The sequence below is a fragment of the Chiloscyllium plagiosum genome, unplaced genomic scaffold, assembly GCF_037043375.1.
Source record: "Chiloscyllium plagiosum isolate Xiang-an unplaced genomic scaffold, Cpla_swu_hap1 HiC_scaffold_1, whole genome shotgun sequence".
NCBI classification, from domain to species: domain Eukaryota; kingdom Metazoa; phylum Chordata; class Chondrichthyes; order Orectolobiformes; family Hemiscylliidae; genus Chiloscyllium; species Chiloscyllium plagiosum.
In genome coordinates, this window is record NW_028270139.1 from 79792127 (window position 1) to 79813274 (window position 21148).

Sequence of the window (21148 nt, forward strand, 5' to 3'; positions counted from 1 at the left end):
AGACTAGTGACAAATATATGGAATGAAATGTAAACTCTTCACTTATTTATGTATAACGTTAATGGGTTTTTTTTATATATAGTTAACAATAGCAACATTCATTATGCACCATTTATGCAGCTTTTGTTTATTAAGGCAGATAAAGATCAATACTTTTGTTTACCATCTTGCAATGTCGACAGTTTAAATGAGAGTAAAGTATGTCCTAATTGCACTTCTAGTTCTAATTTTAAGATTATACCTTACTGTGCTATATTTCTCTATGAGAGAAAATAGTTTACTTAGGCTGAATCTTAACAGAAATTGGCTCAGTGTCATTTTCGGCAACTTTTATGGATATCTTTTTTCCCCACAGGGTCCACATAGGTTTTTTCATGAAGTCATCCAAATCATGCCTCATTCACCATGGACTGGGCCCTTTGGCTTTCCAGTTGACCTATTCTTCCACTTGCCTCAGGTGGAAGCACTCACCACTCCTGGAACTACTTCTGAGAGTAAAGGGAAGACCTTTAAGAACGGAGATAAGGATAAACCTCTTCAGACAGAGAGTGGTGAATCTACAGAATTCATTACCACAGAAGGCTGTGGAGGCCAGCTTATTGAGTGGATTGAAGACTGAGATAGATAGGTTCTTGATTGTCAAAGGGATCAAGGGTTATGGGGAGAAAGTGATTGAGAAACCTGTCCGCCATGATTGAATGGCACAGCAGACTCGATGGCTGAATAGCCTAATGTTTAGATCAGAGTGGTGCTGGAAAAGCACAGCAGGTCAGGCAGCATCTGAGGAGCAGGAAAATCGATGTTTCGGACAAAAGCCCTTTATCAGGAAAACAATGAAGGACTTTTGCCCGAAATGTCAATTTTCATGCTCCTCGGATGCTGCCTGACCTGTTGTGCTTTTCCAGCACCACTCTGATCTAAACTCTAGTTTCCAGCATCTGCAGTCCTCACTTTTGCCTACCTGAATAGCCTAATGTCTGCTCCTATGTATTTTGGTGGTTAATTTCAATTGTCCTGGAGATGGCTGATTTGCTTTGTGGGTAGGTTTCTACATATCCTGTCGACAGGGTTGTGCAGAAGCAGGCCAGCATCCTCTCCCAGGACCAGCAACGGAGCTTCTCGATGCTACATCCTGTCAGATTGGTTCACGTTTGCCAACAGGGTCAGTACAGTCTCAACCATCTGGAGAAATGCACGGTAATCCTCACCACTCCATGAGATTAAATGTCATCCTCTTCTCTCTGCCACCTTATTTTCATGCTTTTTCTGCGACTGCACCCACCTCCCACCAAGGTTCATGGCCTACCATTCTCACTATTACCTACAACATCATCCCTCCCCCACCACCCATACTATTAACTCTACATGGCCTCCACATTTTCTATTTACTCATGTGGAATACCATATCACCTTTCCCTCACCACACCAGCAGTAACAGCTGTGCCACCTGCTTCTAACACATTCAATTCCTCCCTTTCGCTTATATTTTTTTCCCTTATTCATTTGTGGGATGAGAGTGTCACTGGCTAGGCAGTATTTACTAATCCAGAGGGCAGTTAAGAGTCAACCACATTTCTGTGGATCTGGAGTCACATATAGGCCAGACCAGATAAGGACAGCAGTTTCCTTCCCTGAAGGACATTAGTGTACCAGATGGGTTTTTGCAACAAGCTAGCAATGGATTCACAGTCATCATTAGACTCTTCATTCCAGATTTTCATTGAATGCAAATTCCACCATCTGCCATGGCAGGATTCAAGCCCAATTCCCCAGAATATTGCCTGGGTCTCTGGATCAACAGTCTAGTGATAATACTACTGGGCCATCGCCTTCTTTGGAGAAAATAGCCCATAATAACATTCAAAGAGCTAAGTGGAGTAATGGGTGCCACATATCCTGCTCCTCACCCGCTGCGAAGAGGGTATTTTGTCTCCTGACAGGGAGGACACGGACTGTGGTGCTATGGAGACACAAAAGCATCCATATTCTGGAAACCAGTTGAGAAGCATTATCAATTGCTGTGATACTCTCCCACTTCCACAACTGTGAATGTATCCAAAATATGCCAGAAATTTGATTCTGCATTTGAAATGCATTCTTCCCTTTGTCTGCATCAGGTATGAGCAGCATTAACATGGTCTCCACAGCTAAGAAGCCAAGACATCACCCTCTCCATTTCTGAGGAAGGGTGCAAGGGAATGAACAAGAAAGGCTCACTCCTGTACACTCCACCAACTCAGATCCTGGCAACTTGCTGGGTATTTTAGCGAGATTAGTGTCAGGAGCACCTACAGTGAGCACACAATTGCCACGTCTCCACAGCCGGCTGAGGGAGAGACAGCCCCAGGTCACTGACAGTCAGGGTTCTGCCGGAGACCAGGCACCAGTTCAGGTCCAGGCAGGAGAGGACCCTGTGCTGTCCACCTTCACTGAGATGCGCATGTGGGTAGAGGGCAGAGGATAGGTATGTCAATGGTGCTGGGCAACTTGACGCAAATGTGACAGCAATGCAGGAACACTGTTGGGAACAGTACTGCCTCAGGCATGCAATCGCCTGGCTGACTCCACAGATGGGTTTGTGGCTGCCAGTGGACAGTCAGGTTCAGTAGTCTCAGAGGCTGTTGGCTTTGCACACAGAGATGCACTCCATCACTTTAGTCACTGGTGTTCCACACCAGCAGTAAGGTGACCAGGAGACAAGGGACCTAACTTCACTCTAGGTGCCCCAATCTCACACGGAGACATAATAAAACCAATACAGTCTCAGCTAGCAGAGGAAACATATACAGGCTCTTCCTGAGGACACTCCAGACAGGGGGTGGGGTGGATGGGGGCATGCCTCCCATCTCTCCCCTGCCAGCCCCTCCTTAGCCCTCTGGGAGTTTAAGCTGATGGGCTGTACATACCTCGAGCAGGACACGGCATGTCTGGAAAGAATATGACTTTGTAAGGGGACATGAATGGCACAGGCGACACTTCAAAGTGAATAGATTTTCACATTTGTAACCATATACCTCCCTTGATTTGACTGAGATGCACTACTTTTTGTCTTTGAGACATGGGCAGTACAGAGCATGCAGTGTCTTTGTCACATAAGCTGCTAACACATGATGTAGCTTAGGGATTGACGTCATATTGTGCCAGATAGCAAAATGTCCACTCCCTTCACTGATGACACCTGACAACAATGACAAGCTGCCTGGCTTTGTGCCTGCATTAAAAGTTAGGTCAAGACAGAAATATTATCCCCATTTAAACTAAGATAAGGATGACAAGTGCAAAACTTTGAGAGAGCCAGGAATGCAGTGGTCATGTCACTGGACTGGTAATCTAGATCCCAGGCCAAAGTTCTGGGAAAATGGGTTCAAATCCCATCCATCACAGCAGCTGGTGAAATTTGAATTCAACAAAATCTGGAATAAAGAGCCAACCCAATGGCAATCATGTAACTACTGACAATTGTCTAAAACTTCTCTGGTTCAGTAATTCCCTTTAGATAGGGAAATCTGACATCCTTTCCTGGTCTGGTCTACATGTCACTTCAGACTGCAGCAATGTAGTATACTCTTTACTGCCCTTTAGGCAATTTAGGATGGACATCAAACACTGGCCCAGACAGCAATGCCCTCAACCTATGCGTGAATAATTACAAAGGGCAAAGCAAAGCAAGGATGCTGTGAGTATCATAATAAGTGCAAAGTGAGTGAGCATTAAGAGAATGGGAACTGCCTTGAGGTCATTAGTTGTCAGGAGTCATCCGTTGTGGGAGAAGACATGTTGCTGTTTGACACCATGCTATGTCATTCTCTCACCTATTCTGTTTGCCTGTAGCTTTTCTGGATCTACCCTCACAGGAAGTATCCTGGCAACAACATTCCAATGATGGATGCTAATGCACTCCAGAGTGCAGCTTTGAAGTGCAGAATTGCACTGAAAGTGGATGAGATGTGCCATGATGATGTGTTGAGGTTGGTACATGGTAGATAGAACATAGAACATAGAACATAGAAGAATACAGCGCAGTACAGGCCCTTGGGCCCTCGATGTTGCGCCGATCCAAGCCCACCTAAACTACACTAACCCACTATCCTCCATATACCTATCCAATGCCCTCTTAAATGCCCATAAAGAGGGAGAGTCCACCACTGTTACTGGCAGGGCATTCCATGAACTAACGACTCGCTGAGTGAAGAACCTACCCCTAACATCAGTCCTATATCTACCCCCCCTTAATTTAAAGCTATGCCCCCTTGTAATACCCGACTCAATACGCGGGAAAAGGTTCATACTGTCGACCCTATCTAACCCCCTAATCATCTTGTACACCTCAATCAAGTCACCCCTAAACCTTCTTTTCTCTAGTGAAAACAGCCCCAAGTGCCTCAGTCTTTCCTCATACGATTTTCCTTCCATACCAGGCAACATCCTGGTAAACCTCCTCTGCACCCGTTCCAATGCCTCCACATCCTTCCTATAGTATGGCGACCAAAACTGCACACAATATTCCAGATGCGGCCGTACCAGAGTCTTATACAACTGCATCATGACCTCAGGACTCCGGAACTCAATTCCTCTACCAATAAAAGCCAGTACGCCATATGCCTTCCTCACCGCACTATTTACCTGGGTGGCAACTTTCAGAGATCTGTGTACATGGACACCAAGATCCCTCTGCTCATCCACACTACCAAGTATCCGACCATTAGCCCAGTACCCCATCTTTTTGTTATTCTTCCCAAAGTGAATCACCTCGCACTTAGCTACATTGAATTCCATCTGCCACCTTTCTGCCCAGCTCTGCAGCTTCTCTATATCCTGCTGTAACCTGCCACATGCTTCCTCACTGTCAACAACTCCTCCGACTTTCGTGTCATCCGCAAACTTGCTCACCCAACCTTCTAACCCCTCTTCCAGGTCATTTATAAAAATGACAAACAGCAATGGTCCCAAAACAGATCCTTGCGGAACACCGCTAGTGACGGCACTCCATGAAGAAACTTTGCCATCAACTACTACCCTCTGTCTTCTTCCATCCAGCCAATTCCTAATCCAAACCTCCAACTCACCCTCAATGCCATATCTCCGTATTTTCTGCAGTAGCCTACCATGGGGAACCTTATCAAACGCCTTACTAAAATCCATATATACCACATCTACCGCTTTCCCCTCATCAACCTCCTTCGTCACCTTTTCAAAGATAATAATGCCTGTGAATGGGGGGAGCTGTATACAATTACTGCCCACGAGTGTACCCTGAGATGTTGATGCCTTGTGCCAAACCATATTTTCAGCCACATGTTCAATTATCCGATTTCCATGCTCACAGTACTTGGGACTGGGAATCATCCTGACACTACTGCTTGAAGGTTTGGCCTTTCAATCTCCTACCTAGCTCCCCGAAAGCTGCTTTCAGGATCTCATCCTTCCCAAGTCATTTGTACCAACTTAGATCTCAACCTCGAATTGATCATTCTTCCCCAAAGTGTCCTGTAGCTGCTCCAATAACATCCTTTACCCTGGCACCAGTGAGGCAACATGCTGTCACATTGATGGTGACCGAAACATTTGTCTGATCTTATGACTATGGAATATTTTACTTTTATTGTTCTTCCATTCTTCTACTTTCCTCCACACTGTACAACTGAACCACCTGTTATAGCCACCAACTTGGTCTTTGTTGCACTCTCCTGTGGAACCATCTCCCTCTCCAATATCCAAATTGGAATAATGATTAGCAAGCACAATTGGCACAGGGGACTCCTGACTGCCTGCCTTGTTCTCTTCGACTGCATTCCCTTGCTGTTTGTCCACTTCTGGTCTCCAGCGTAACTACTTCATTAAACTTATTATCCATGCAGCCCTCTATATCACAGATGTACAACATTGACTCAAGCTGTCACTCAAGTTTTGAAATCCAGAGGTTACATTACTGCAGCCGGTGACTATTCCTGCAGGTGTAATCATCCAGGATATATAGTGTGCCCATGACTACACATTGCTCATCGTGCATACTCCACTTAACTAGGCTGACCTGCCATCCTGTAATTTTAAGAACTATTCATCAAGTCTAGAATAGTAGAAAAACTTATCAGTTTTGCCAATCAGCTTCTTCTCCTTCACCAAAGTGAGAACAAAGTACAGGAGGTACTTCCCAGTGCAGATTTCCCTCTCACATTGTACATAAGGTCTCAGATTGCTCTTAGACCACTGTCTTTTCCATATTTTATGCAGTGTGGTCAGTATACTTTATTCCCTATATCGCTGTAATCATTCCCACTCAAATCTTTGATCAAGAATGGGACACAAGTATAATTACTAAACTGATTCATGCAGCACATCTTTGGATCACTTCAAACTCCTTAAAATCATTGCCGCACAAAAATCCCACATAGAACCTGCATACTGCAGAATTGGTGATCAAATACTTGGAAAGTGATAACCCCATTCAGGAATCTGCATCAAAGATAGTTAAGATCAGCTGGTCATAACACTATACATGATAAAATTTAAATATAACTTACTCTTACACAGTGACGAATCAGAAATTGTCTATTTTAATAAGGATTTGGCAAAGATGGTTGTTACTAACCAACAGAATATTTAGTTAGGTTAATAAACATGAGAAGTAGTTCTTTTAAGAAAGAGAATTCTCCTTTGTTACAGCAAGATCAATTTTAGCTCCCTAGTGCTAGTGCTTGAACTTCCAGTAAAAATACAAACTAGCATTTATCTTGGTTGCAAATGAAGAACAACAATATTTTGGATGTTCTTTTTATTCACTCCGTTAGGTGATAATGTTACTAATAATTAACAGTACAGCATAGCTTAATAAACATCAGGCACTTTTTCTGCTTATAATGACTAAATCCACAAAATATATAATAAACACATTATCAGGATGAATGTATCAGGAAATGTACTCACCAGCAGAAGAAATGAACATACTTGGTGTTAATGGTTACATTACAAATCATTAAATTAATTTGGTATAGAGCCATTTAACTGCATTTTGTCACTAATGAGTTATTATTTCAATCTGGCTAATATTTTGATAGTAAAGTTAAAACTGTCAGTTAGGTTTACACAAGTGTCGATGTTTATTGCAGCACTATTTCAGATGTATTCCAATCAGCGAGTAAAAGTCTCATTTCTGGATTTTCTTCGTAGAAATTTTGTAACTAGTGTTTGACCTTCAGATAAACACTGCAGACTATATTTTCACAACTGACAGCAACTGGAAGGACTTTGTTTTTTGTATATAAGCATTATAATAACACAGGGATAGCCAGCCAAACCAAATCAGCCACACTATCATTGGAATTGCAGCACAGTGAAATTAAAACATTCAATAACCTTTCAAAATGTCCAATTGTTCTTAACCAGACTTCACAAATAACAAATCTTGGACACCAAATTTATAACTTAAATAAAAATGAACAATTTGTTGTTAGTAATGTGATTTTAAAGAACACATCTTGGCAATCGATTTAATATCTATGATCTAAAGCCTGATTTTTTTTATCATAACCCCCATGCATAGATAGAGAGACAGACACATAATTCATAAGCTATTTGAGAAAGAAAAGAAGTGTAGTTTGCCAGTTCAATAGACAGTTTCGAATGATAGAGACCAGACTTTCATGAAGACTTTCGACAATGGGTTGTTCATAGGCAAGTAGAACTGTATATCTTGCTTGAATTCTGAAGTCATTGCCTAATGCAAACTGTTTCAGTAGACTCCTAGAAATTCTTACTTATTTCTTCCAGACTGTAATTCTTTTTCCAAGAACATTCAGCAATTCAATACATTAGAACATACAAAACAAAAGCAGGAGTAGGCCGTCTGGCCCTTCGAGCACACTCTGCCATTCAATAAGATCATGGCTGATCTTTTTGTGGCCTCAGCTCCACTTGCCCGCCCTCTCACCATAATTCTTAATTGCTTTACTGTTTTATCTTACTTTTTAAAGCATTCAGTGAAGAAGCTCAACTACTTCACTGGACAGGGTATTCCACAGATTCAGAACCCTCTGGGTGAAGAAGTTCTTTCTCAACCTGTTTCCCCTAATCCTGAGGTTATGCCCTCTTGTCCTAGTTTCACCTGCCAGTGTAAACATCCTCTCTACTTCTATCTGATCTATTCACTACATAATTTTGCATGTTTCCATAGGATCCCCCCTTATTCTTCTTAATTCCAAAGAATGTATTCCCAGTCTACTCAGTCTCTCCTCATAAGCCAACTCCCTCAACTCTGGAATCAATCTAGTGAAACTCCTCTGCATATCCTTTCTCAAGTAAGGAGGCCAACATTGCACACAGTACTCCAGGTGTGGCCTCACTAGCACCCTGTAGAACTGCAACATAAACCTCCCTGCTTTTAAACTCAATCCCTTTAATAACGAGGGACAAAGTTCCATTTGCCTTCTTAATTACTTGTTGCACCTGCAGACCAACCTTCTGTGATTCATGCAGAAAGACACCCAGGTCCCCCTGCACAGCAGTGTGCTTCAATTTTCCACCATTCAAATAATAGTCCTTTTTACTTCACATTTATTAATATTGTACTCCATCTGCCAGACCTTTGCCCACTCACTCAATGTATCTATGTTGCTTTGCAAAGTTTCAAAATCCTCTGCACACTTTGCTCTTTCACTCATCTTAGTGTCATCTGCAAACTTTGACACACTACACATGATCCCCAACTCCAAATCATCGATGTAAACTGAATAACTGCAGTCCCAACAATGATCCCTGAGGCACACCACTAGTCACTGATTGCCAACCAGAAAAACACTAATTTATCCCCACTCTTTGCCTCCTGTTAGTTAATCAATCCTCTAACCATGTTAATACATTACCCATAATGCCTTGCATCTTTATCTTGTCAAATGCCTTTTAGAAATAACTGGATAGAAAACTAGAGGGAGAGATTAAAACACATGAGCAATTTCCAGAAGCCTTCAAAAAACACATTGTGTCTTTTTTCTTTTTTTTTCAATTAACATTCTTTGTGACTCGCTATATCAGTCCTTCCGTGATTGACTAATGCAACATCTAACCAGATGCGAACTGACATGGCAATAACTCAGTACCAATTCATCTTTAGTGTCTTCAGAACAGTAGTAAGTTGCATTATCTTCCAGACCAATTACTTACAGGAAATATGTGTCTTTGTTCTCTTCCCCTTTAAAACAAATTGCTATCAAAATTTCAACTCTAAACCTCAACTCACAGTTTCAAACCAAAGAAAATGAAAAATAGTGATAGCTTCTGCAGTATCAGTAAAAGTAAACTAGTGCATAAGCCCTTCATTTGTTGGGTCACAATTTCAGGCACGCTGTCCAGAAAAATTAAAAACAATTAATTTAAAATCAAGGATAAATGTTAATCAGTTAAATGATGAAAGATGCCTATCAAGCAGCACGAGTGTAGCAATAATTTGCTCATTGATGCTTAGTTTGGGTTCTGCCAGGGCAACTCAGCTGCTGACCTCATTACAGCCTTGGTTCAAACATTAACAAAAGAGCTAAATTCCAGAGGTAATAGTGACTGTCCTTAATGTCAAGGCTGCATTTGACTGAATGTAGCATCAAGGAGCCCTTGCAAAACTAGAGGCAATGAGATGAGGAAGATAACTCTCTGGCACAAAAGAACCTGCTTGTAGTTGTTGGAGGCCAGTCATCTCAGCTTGAGGGCATCATCATCGTCAGGGTAGTATCCAAGGCCCAAATATTTTCAGCTGCTTCATCAGTGATCATCCATCACAAGGTCAGAAGTGGATATTTTCATCAAGGATTGCACAATGTTCAATAACATCTTGATTCCTCAGATACTGATCCCTCAGATACTGAAGCAGTCCACGTCCAAGTGCAATAAGATCTGGACAATATCCAAATAAAAATCGATAGAACTGTGGATGCTGTAAGTCAAGAACCAAAAACAGAAATTGCTGGAAAAGCTCAGCAGGTCTGGCAGCATCTGTGGCGAAAAATCAAAGTTAATGCTTTGGGCCCAGTGACCCTTTCTCAGAACTGATGGTAGCTAGGAAAATGCTGTTTTTTTTTATGCAGAAGATAAATTGGTAGGAGGGGGTAAGGAGTAAACAAGAGATGACTATGGATAGAGCCCAAAGAGAGAGAAGAGCAGTTGGACAGACAAAGGAGTGGATAACACTCTTACTAGGATGGTGAATAGCTGTTAATGGAGACACTATACTCCATTGGCCAGGGAACAGGGTGGTGTGTTGAAGTGGCCAGCAACTGGAAGCTCAAGGTTTTTATTATGGGCAGAATGTAGGTGTTCTGCAAAGTGGTCACTCAGTCTATGCTTTGTTTCCCCAATGTAGAGGAGACCACATTGTGAGCAGTGAATGCAGTAGACGAGATTGTGTGAAGTGCAGGTAAAGTGCTGCTTCACCTGGAAGGGTGTTTGGGCTCTTGGTTACTGAGAAAGAAGGAGGGAAATAGGTATGTGTTAAACCTTCTAAGGGTAAGGTGTTTTGGGATCGTGGGGCATGTTTTGGGAGTGAAGGAAGAGTGGACCAAGGTGACCCCCAAGGAATGGCCTCTGCAGAAGGCAGACAAGGGAGGGGAGGGGAATATGTATCTGATGGTGGCATCTCCCTGGAACTAGCAGAAATGGCGGCTGATGATCGTCTGAATGTGGATGCTGGTGGGATGGTAGGTAAGGACAAGGGGAACCCTATTGCTGTTGAGGAAGCGAAGAGGGGAGTGAGGGCGGAAGTGTGGGAGATGGGTCAGACCCAGCTGAGGACCCTGTCAATGATGGTGCTGGGGAATCCTCACTTGAGGAAGAAGGTGGACATTTCAGAGGATGCCTTATCAAAGTTGGCATCATCAGAACAAATGTGACAGCGAACGAGGAACTGGGAGAATGGAATAGAATCTTTACAGGAAGCTGGGTGAGAGGATGTGTAGTCCAGGTAGTTGTGGGAGTTGGTGGGTTTATAACAGATATTAATCGCCAGTTTATCTCCAGAAATAGAATCAGAGATGTTGCACCCTGCTTCCTCATCTGCCTTCTGCAGGGACCGTTCCCTCTTCCTTCACTTCCAACATCCACTCCACAGCCCCATGGCACCTTCCCCTGAAATTGCTGTAGTGTAACACCAGTCCATTTAACCTTGTTCTTCCTCAGTATCCAAGGATCCAAACCTTCCAGATGAAGCAGTACTTTGCCTGCATTTCACACAATCTAGTCTCCTGCATTCGCTTTTCACAATGTAGTCTCCTCTACATTGGGGAAATGAACCGTAGACTGGGTGACTGCTTCAGAGAATATTTGTGTTCTACCTGCAAAATGACCCTGAGCTTCCAGTTGCCCGCCACTTCAACACACCACCCTGTTCCCTGGTCAATATCTCTGTCTCAGACTTGCTGCAGTGTTCAAGTGAAGCTCAGCACAGGCGAAAAGAACAGCACCTCATATTCCGCCTTGGAACCCTGCAGCCTTTTGGACTCAATATAGAGTTCAATAACTTTAGGGCTTGAACTCTCCAATGTCCTAGCCCCCATCCCCACACACCAAGCCTTGTGATCACATAGTCTGCTATTACACACAACCTACTTTTAGTTACTCACAGTCCCCATTAACAGCTATTCACCCTCCTAGTCAGATTGTTATCCACTCCTTTGTCCAACTGTTTTTCTCTCTCTTTGGGCTCTATCCCCAGTTACCTATCTCTTAATCCTTACCTCTTCTACCTGCCCCCCACCAGATACGGCAGAGGCGGAGGAATTTTACAAACCTACCGACTCCCACAGCTACCTGGATTACACCTCTTCCCACCCCACCTCCTGCAAAAATGCCATCCCGTATTCCCAATTCCTCCGCCTCCACCGTATCTGCTCCCAGAAGGACCAGTTCCACCACAGAACACACCAGATGGCCTCCTTCTTTAGAGACTGCAATTTCCCTTCCCACATGTTTAAAGATACCCTCCAATGCATCTCGTCCACATCCCGCACCTCCGCCCTCAGACCCCACAAATCCAACCATAACAAGGACAGAACGCCCCTGGTGCTCACCTTCCACCCTATTAACCTTCACATAAACCAAATCATCCGCCGACATTTTCGCCACCTCCAAACGGACCCCACCACCGGGGATATATTTCCCTCTCCATCCCTTTCTACCTTCCGCAAAGACTGTTCCCTCCATGACTACTTGGTCAGGTCCACCCGCCCCAACAACCCACCCTCCCATCCTGGCACCTTCCCCTGCCACCGCAGGAATTGCAAAACCTGCGCCCACGTCTCCTCCCTCACCTCCATCCAAGACCCTAAAGGAGCCTTCCACATCCATCAAAGTTTTACCTGCATATCCACCAAAATCATTTATTGTATCCATTGCTCCCGATGCGGTCTCCTCTACATTGGGGAGACTGGACGCCTCCTAGCAGAGCGCTTTAGGGAACATCTCTGGGACACCCGCACCAATCAACCACACTGCCCTGTGGCCCAACATTTCAACTCCCCCTCCCACTCAGCCAAGGACATGGAGGTCCTGGGCCTCCTTCACCGCCGCTCCCTCACCACCCGACGCCTGGAGGAAGAATGCCTCATCTTCCTCCTCGGAACACTTCAACCCCAGGGCATCAATGTGGACTTCAACAGTTTCCTCATTTCCCCTTCCCCCACCTCACCCCAGTTCCAAGCTTCCAGCTCAGCACCGTCGCCATGACCTGTCCTACTGGCCTATCTTCTTTTCCACCTATCCACTCCACCCTCCTCTCTGACCTATCACCTTCATCCCACCCCCATCCACCCAGTGTACTCTTTGCTACCTTGCCCCACCTTCCTCCCTGACCTATCACCTTCATCCCCACCCCCACTCACCTATTGTACTCTATGCTAGTTTCTCCCCACCGCCACCCTCCTCTCATTTGTCTCTCCACCCTTCAGGCACTCTGCCTGTATTCCTGATGAAGGGCTTTTGCCCGAAACGTCGATTTTCCTGCTCCTTGGATGCTGCCTGAACTGCTGTGCATTTCCAGCACCACTCTACACCAGAAAATGGGATAATTGCAGGTCAGAGCAAAGGACCTTTCATTGAATAACTCACTTTTGCAAGGCCTGTCCATATCTATAAGGCACAAGTCAGGAGTCATAACTTATTCACTTGTCTGGATGAATGCAACTCCAACAGCAAAGAAGTTCGATATTAGCCTGAGCAAAGCATCCATAAGTGTCCACTCGCAGCACAATTAGGCTTAGTAGCAGCAGTGTGTGTCACCCATAAGGTACAATGTAGAAATTTACTAAGGTTCCTGAGACAGCATCTTCCAAACCCATGATCACTCTCATCGAGAAGGACAGGGCAGCAGATACATGCAAACATCACCAGTTATAAGCTTTCCTCCAAGTTGCTCAGCATCCTGACTTGGAAATGTATCATTATTTTTTAACTGTTGAAGGGCAAAATTTTGAAATTCTCTCCCTAATGTTATTGAAGATCTCCTTGTAGCAAATGGACAGCAGTGATTCAAGAAGGCAAGCCAGCATCTTCTGTAAGACAACTTAGGATGGGCTTTAATGCTGGCCCAGCCAGTGATGTCCACCTCCTATAAATTAATAAGAAAAGCCAAAAATATATTTTGGGTATACTGTGGGATACTTTATTCATCACCAGCACAAGGCAAACTTAATTAATTCAACTAAATAATGTGTATAGTTTGTATTAAAGAAAACCCTCTTTCAAAAATAAACCATGTTCAAACATGAAACAGAGTGAATAGTCCAATCACTAGCTCCAGTAATGTACAAAGCAAATTTCTTCAAAGCAGAATATGCAGCTAACATTTAACTAATGATTCGTATCACAAATTAGCCCATTACTGCAGGCTTTGGCTGCCTGCAGTTGTCTAAATTACACTTGGTTGTCAAATGTCTTGGTAAAATTACATTCTCTACTTAGTTTGACAATCTACTCAAGATGTCATTTGAACAGTCACATGATGTTAGTTCTACTTCATTGTTTCCAATGCTGTGTTTTAATATTACAAAGGCAATAGCATGTACAGTGTAATATTTTTGGAATGTTAGCATCCTTCACCATTCCTGACTTTAAATCAGGGAAGGAATTGATGGGCTAATGGTCAAAAGCTAGTAAAATTGTGTCTCAATGGGCAGCTATTTCAGATTAAATAAGATGAATGTTGCTGTGAAGAGGATGGTACTTGATGCAATTTTCAGTTCCACCCCTGCAGTCTTAACCTTTCCCAACCACCTGCACAGTTCTAACCAGACAGAGGTGGTTTTAAAATATTCCTTGTCAATGTTACATAGAATGGCCTCTCTGTTAGATTTTCAATAGCTTACATTTTAATAACTGTAATAGCTTTAAGCAGCTCCAAATGAATGGAAATGATTGCAAAATCGCAGCTACCACAGCTAAGTATGGTCATATATCCGAGAATTGCCGCCAAGTATAAGAAATCATTTCCAATAACATGAGGACAAAAACAATTTTAGAGTAAATTGAATATTGATAGCTATGCTTGAAGATATAGATGCAATTATGAAAGAGATTTTCTTGAGATAGCACAGGTAAATTACTATGCAATTACTAAATCAGATCTCCCCTTTGCATGCTTAAGGGGATGCCTGTCATTTAAAGCTAAATAATAAGTGTAGCATAAACTTTAATTTTCATTTCTAAACCTTGTAAAATTATTGGCGATCTACAGAAATGTATGGCTGAGGACCATTGTCAGTTACCAATGTACTATACATATCCTCAAGGGTTTTTCACTAAAGCTGCTATTCGAAACAGAAAAAACCTAAAGCCTTGAGTCAACAGGCACTTACCACAGAGAATTTCATTACTTTCAATATCCATATTGTCAATGCAAGATTGACAATCATTGTCACCATTAGGAGGAGCACAAAAAAGTATAGCCACCGCTTTCGCCAACCATAAATTCCTACTTGATAAACTTGTTGATTTTCAGGTCTCTGTAGGTTGTTATGTTGTGCTGCCAAGATATATTGTTCCCTTGTCATCTGAAAACAAAAACAATATTGTCACTCAATCATATGATTACTAAATGACAGCAACTTAATTCTAAATTATAGATATATTATGAAGGCAGGTGCAGAGTTGTTTACTGATATGCACTGGAGTTTAAATAGGTTTGGAGTTAATTATGAAATAGCACAACAAGAGTACAGATTTGTAGTTCGAGAAGAAAAGAACTTCACATATTTGCAATGCATCTCCTGACAATCTATAGAAATTGACAAAATATGTCATGATGATACGAGGAGGCTTAGGATGGCTGTCCTCTTTTCCCATTCCTTTTTGACAGCAGTAGTCTTTTTTTAACAAAATATCCTTGCAAATTTAATGAGAATTTTACAGGTTACATGGTAGGACAGTTAAAAAAAACACAGCTTTCCTTAACCTTTCAACAAGATGACTGTAATTCTTAAAACGAATCTAGTCTAAGTAAAATAATGAAATATTCAAAATTTCATGCGTACAAACACAATCATGTTCACACATACAAAAACAGATATCAAAGTGAGAGAATAAATTAAGCAATAATATTAAATTATAGCAGAGTTTGAAGTGAAATAAAACAGGAAGAGCTGGAGAAACTCAACAGGTCTGACAGCAGCTGTGGAGAGAACAACAAATTGTAACACTTTGAGTTCAATATTACTTATTTAGAACTGAAGGTAGCTGGAAAAAGTGATGGAGCTTATGCTGTTGAAAGCAGAAGGGATAGATGGTTATGATGTTGTGAACAGTTTTTGTTCCCTTACTTAGGGAAAGATATACTGACACTGAAGGTAGTACAGAGAAGGTTTGCTCAGTTAATTCCAGGTATGGAGGGATTTCATTATGAGGCGTCATTGAGCAGGATGGGCATGTAGTTATTGAAGTTTAGAGAAATGAGAGGAGAGATATCCAAACATAAAAAGTTCTTAGAGGCTTGATCAGATAGATACAGAGAGATTGTTTCCCTCGTTTGGAGAGTCTAAGACTAAAAGGCATAATCTTAGAGGAGCAATCACCCATTTAAGACAGAGATGAGGAGGAGGCATTTTATATCTCTCAGTAAGGACTGAGCTGTTGAATTCTTTACTGCAGATGCTGGGTCATTTAGCTTATTTGAGATGGAGATAGTTAGATTTTAATCATTAGAGGAATCAAAGGTTGTGGGGAAAATGCATGAAATTGGAATTGAGCATTCTCAGGTCAGCTGTGATTTCACTGAATGGTGAAGAAGATTCAATTGGCTCACTGACCTACTATGCTCCCAAGTCTCATGGATTTAGGGTAACACTGAAGGTTCCAAAGACTTGAGATAATTTATCATTATGAAGTGCTTTGAGATGTTTGTAATAGCACACATCAACTCCAGCCTCCCAGATTTGCCTTGATCCATTTCAATTTGCCTGCTGTCACAATAGATCCACAGCAGATACCGTTTCCCTGGCCCTACACTCATCCCTGGAACTTTTGGATAACAAGGACACCAAGCATCAGATTTCTGATAATTGACTTTAGATATGCCTTCAACACCATAATTCTAACAAATATCTTCACCAAACTTTGAGACCTAGGACTCTGCTCCCTGTTCTACAACTGGATCCTCAACTTCCTGACCCACAGACTACAATCAGTAAGGAGAGGTGACAACACCTCAACAATAATCCTCAACAACAGTGCCCAGCAAGGATACATGCTTACTATACTCCTTATACATGCATGACTGTTTGGCCAAATTCAGCTCTAACTCCATTTACAAATTTATTGATGACACCACTGTAGTGGGTTGGATCTCAAAATACAACAAGATAGAGTGCAGGAAAAAGATAGACAGGTTATTGGCATGATGTAAAGATAACAATCTCTCCCTCAATGTCAGCAAAATGAAGAAGCTGGTCATTGACTCCAGGAAACAGAGTGGAGGACACATCCCTGTCTGTATCAATAATGCTGAGGTGGAAGTGGTTGAGAGCTTCAAGTTGCAAGGAGCAAATATTACCAACGATCTGTTCTGGTCTATTCATGTCGAAACTACAGTTGAGAAAGTGCACTCAACACATCTACATCCTCAGAAAGCTAAGGAACTTTGGCATGACTCTTACCAATTTTTATAGATGCATTATAGAAAGTATCCTAGGTAGATACATCACAGCTTAGTATGGTAACTTACAGAGAATTATGAATGTAGCCCAGTCCATCATGGAAACCAGCCTTTCTTCTATTGATTCAATTTACACTTCACGTTGCCTCGGGAAACCAGCCAACATAATCAATGACCCTTCCTACCCCAGTTATACTTTCTTCCAGCCTCTTCCATCAATCAGAAGATACCGTGGGTGGCACGGTGGCACAGTGGTTAGCACTGCTGCCTCACAGTGCCTGAGACCCGGGTTCAATTCCCGCCTCAGGCGACTGACTGTGTGGAGTTTGCACGTTCTCCCCGTGTCTGCGTGGGTTTCCTCCGGGTGCTCCGGTTTCCTCCTACAGTCCAAAGATGTGCAGATCAGGTGAATTGGCCATGCTAAATTGCCCGTAGTGTTAGGTAAGGGGTAAATGTAGGGGTATGGGTGGGTTGCGCTTTGGCGGGTCGGTGTGGACTTGTTGGGCCGAAGGGCCTGTTTCCACGCTGTAATGTAATCTAATCTAAAGTTTGAAAAAACACACCAACAAGTTTAAGAACAGCCTCTTCCTCACTGTTATCAGACTTATGAATGGACCTCTCCTATATTAGGGTTGACCTTTCTCTGCACCTTCTCTGCAGTTGTAACACTACATTCTGCATTCTGTTCGATTATCTTGATGAGCTTATGTAAGGTATGATTTCTTTGGTTAACACACAAAACAATACATTTCACTGTGTATTGGTACAGGTGACAAAAATAAATCAAATCAATCAAATTTATGCACAAAAGTCACTTAACCACATGGGCAGCCATTTTAACACCATAATGCTCTTGTCATTTTATACCTTAGTCAAGGATATTTTGCGAGTAATGTCATTTTTTTGTAGTGCATGGCTTGAAAACATACAAACCTTGAGATGAAGTTAAAAAAAGGAGCAATTGGGAATGAATATTGAGGAGGTCATAATTACAACAAGTTACTTTCTGGCATAACCTTGGGCTATGATGGATCTTATCAAAAAGTAGAAAAAGGATAAAATGTTCTGAACCTTTCACCTCCTGTCTGTGTAAAATTTAATTGAAATGTTCCAAATACAAAATGAGCTCAATTTACTGGGAAACGATCCATAAGATTAGGGATATACAGTGACATTTCCTAACTTGTTAGTTTCATCTGCTTCCAATTTGTGATGTAATAATTCCACTAAGCGGACATGCTTATCTGCTTCTAATACCTGATTTTCTGTTATTAAAGTGCAATTTATTTTAAAATGCTAAAGTCTAGCAATGAATATATCAATATGGACTATATCCACAATTATCAATATATCCACATTATTTATATTACATATTTTCAGCTGATTAAATTAATTGTATTATTTGGTGTTCATGTGCATGGACCATGTATGAATTTTATTTCAGCCACAACTTAAATGAAATTGAGTAAATTTTAGAATGATTCATGCCATTCTTTTTTTCTCGCCCCTCAATAGTTTGAAATTGCAGGTTTATTCATTGGCTTAAAGGTATTGGCTACTTCTTTAAGTCAAATTCAAAACCAAGCAGTTTTGAGTTCATCTCAACTTTTGTTTTTGTTGTTCATTTCATTCATAGAGGAATTAATTGCTTAATTAATCTTTTTTTTTATTATCTTGCATTTTGTCTTATTTACCAACGTTTCTTCCGACATTTACATTACATTCACATCAACTGTTTTGGAGTTGGATAGGTTTACAGTCTGATAATTCATAGAAAGATTAATTTTAACATTTAATGCCTATAGTATTACTAAAATAGATCAAATTATGCAAATTTATGGTAATTATTCAACACACCGAAATTTTGTCAATGCACTAACCTATTTTACCTGTTTGAAAAATCTCTCCATTTTTTCGCTTTTGAAATAATTCAAATTATACTTTGTTTGAAGAATTTACATTTGATTTATTTCTTTATCACCATCAGCTATAATAAGCCAACTACAAATTTCCTCATCTTGGTATAAAATAGGAGCCACATAGATAGTTTTCTGAGGTTGTATAATTTTTCATCAGTAGTAAATTCAGTTACTAAAAACACAAATCTATTTGTTTTCTGTATCCCTTTCAAATAGTTGTCATGAAACTTAAGTGCATGATACTCAACTGTAATAATGCGTAGGATTTTTCAGTGCTCAAGAGACAGAGAGGGAGTCCTTTGGGGGTAGGGTGTTATGTTTGCAATGAGGTGGTGGTCCTATTTTTCAAGCATGACACTGTGTGTGCTTACACAATGCTGGGAAATTCCATGACTTTGACCCAGCTACAGCCTGAATCAGCCTTGTATGAGGGCGCACCTGAAAGTGAGGCGTTCCCATGATTTGTTGCACGTGTCCCTGTGGAAGCTGAGAGATTCAGAAATGTAGCCAGAAAAGCTTTGACATGTTGATGCGATGGATCCTGTAGATATTTCACACAGTAGACACATACATTGCTGGGTGTTTGATTGGATATTTATGCCAACATAAATTTCACAAGTCACTTTGACCTGGATCATAAAATCATAAGAAATAAATGCAGGGGTAGGCCATTTTGGGCCCGTGAGCTTGTTTCACCACTCATCAAGGTCATAAATGATCTGACTGTGGCCTTAGCTCCACTTGATTGCCCATCCCTTATAATCCTTGAATGTTTTATCAATCAAAAGTCCATCTAACTCAGCCTTGAATTGTATTCAGTAACCCTGCCTTCACTCCTCTCTGGAGAAGGGAATTATGAAGTCTAACATCAGAATTCTGAGCTCAGAGAAGAAATGTTCTTCCTCATCTCCATCTTAAGTGGGGGACATAATATTGTTAATGTCTGGCTCCTCCATCCAGATTTCCCCTAAAGGAGAAATGTCCCTCTTGCACCAACCCTGTCAGATCCACTCAGAATCTTACTTGTTTCAATAAAATAATCTTTCATTCTTCTGAATGCAAATAAGTACAGGCAAAACAGACTTAACTTTTCCTCAAAAGACAAACACTCATCGCAGGGACCAGTTGAGGAAAGCATCTCTGAACTGCTTCTAGTCCTATAATATACCTCATTCAGTCTGACTTTTATACTCCATTCTACTTGCAAACAACACTCCACTCGTTTTTGCTGGTAGCCAGTGATGGAGATTTCAAATGCAGGGAAGCCTGGCTATGATCACTGAAGTGCCTGAATGGCAAGTAATACAATTGAGCCTTCCCGACTGAACTGCTGGACTTTCTCCATCAGTTTCCAAACGGTAGGTGGGATCTCTATTAGTCCAATCAAATTCTGGCCCAGTTGCTTATTGACATCATGTGGAGAAAACTGAATTGACTTAAGATTGATGTCTGTGTAATTGAATCCTCAGAGGAGGCCAAGAAACATCATCTATTCTAGCTAGCAATGTTTGCCCTGTCCTTTGCATTCATGGACATTCCTCCTGACATTAAATGCTTAATTTCTGTTAATTTCTGCCACTGTTCATGATTAAGTATGACAGCATTGCAGAACATTAACCTGACCTACAACATAGCTACATCTAGAACTTGCTGCTTTCACTCTTATGTCACAGGTATTTGTATTATCAGTTCACAAAGTGACTTCACTTTGAATTATACTTGGTGCAAGTCCTAACATGGTCTTCCATCCTCTTCAACAAATAAGGATTGTTCTCCTTATGTTAGAAAATGAGTCAGACAGATGTCAACATAGGAAGCAGAGACAGCAGTGCAGTTGTAATGTTCCTGGGCCAGTAGTCCAAACATGGAAATGTGTTGCTGGAAAAGCGCAGCAGGTCAGGCAGCATCCAGGGAACAGGAGAATCGACGTTTCGGGCATTAGCCAGGCTGATATTCTGCTGGCATAGGTTCAAATTCCTCCATAGTTGATGGTGGCATTTAATTTCAAATAAATAAAAATTGGAGATTGAAAGTTAGTCCCAGTAATAGTAAATGAAACTAACATTGATTGTCCTAAACAAAAAAAAGTGCCTTCTAATGCCCTTTTGAG

The 21148-nt window shown here is 41.6% G+C and overlaps 1 protein-coding gene across 3 annotated transcripts in view; it reads right to left on the reverse strand.

Moving 5' to 3' along the window:
* sgcz (sarcoglycan zeta) overlaps positions 1–21148 on the reverse strand; it is a 979662-nt gene that overhangs the window by 439699 nt on the left and 518815 nt on the right. For 2 of the 3 annotated variants that reach the window (XM_043690307.2, XM_043690318.2), the window contains exon 2: positions 14829–15023. In XM_043690307.2, coding sequence (XP_043546242.1) covers positions 14829–15023 — 195 coding nt within the window. The remainder of the gene's footprint in view (positions 1–14828; positions 15024–21148) is intronic. The other variant, XM_087988397.1, reaches the window with a different exon arrangement.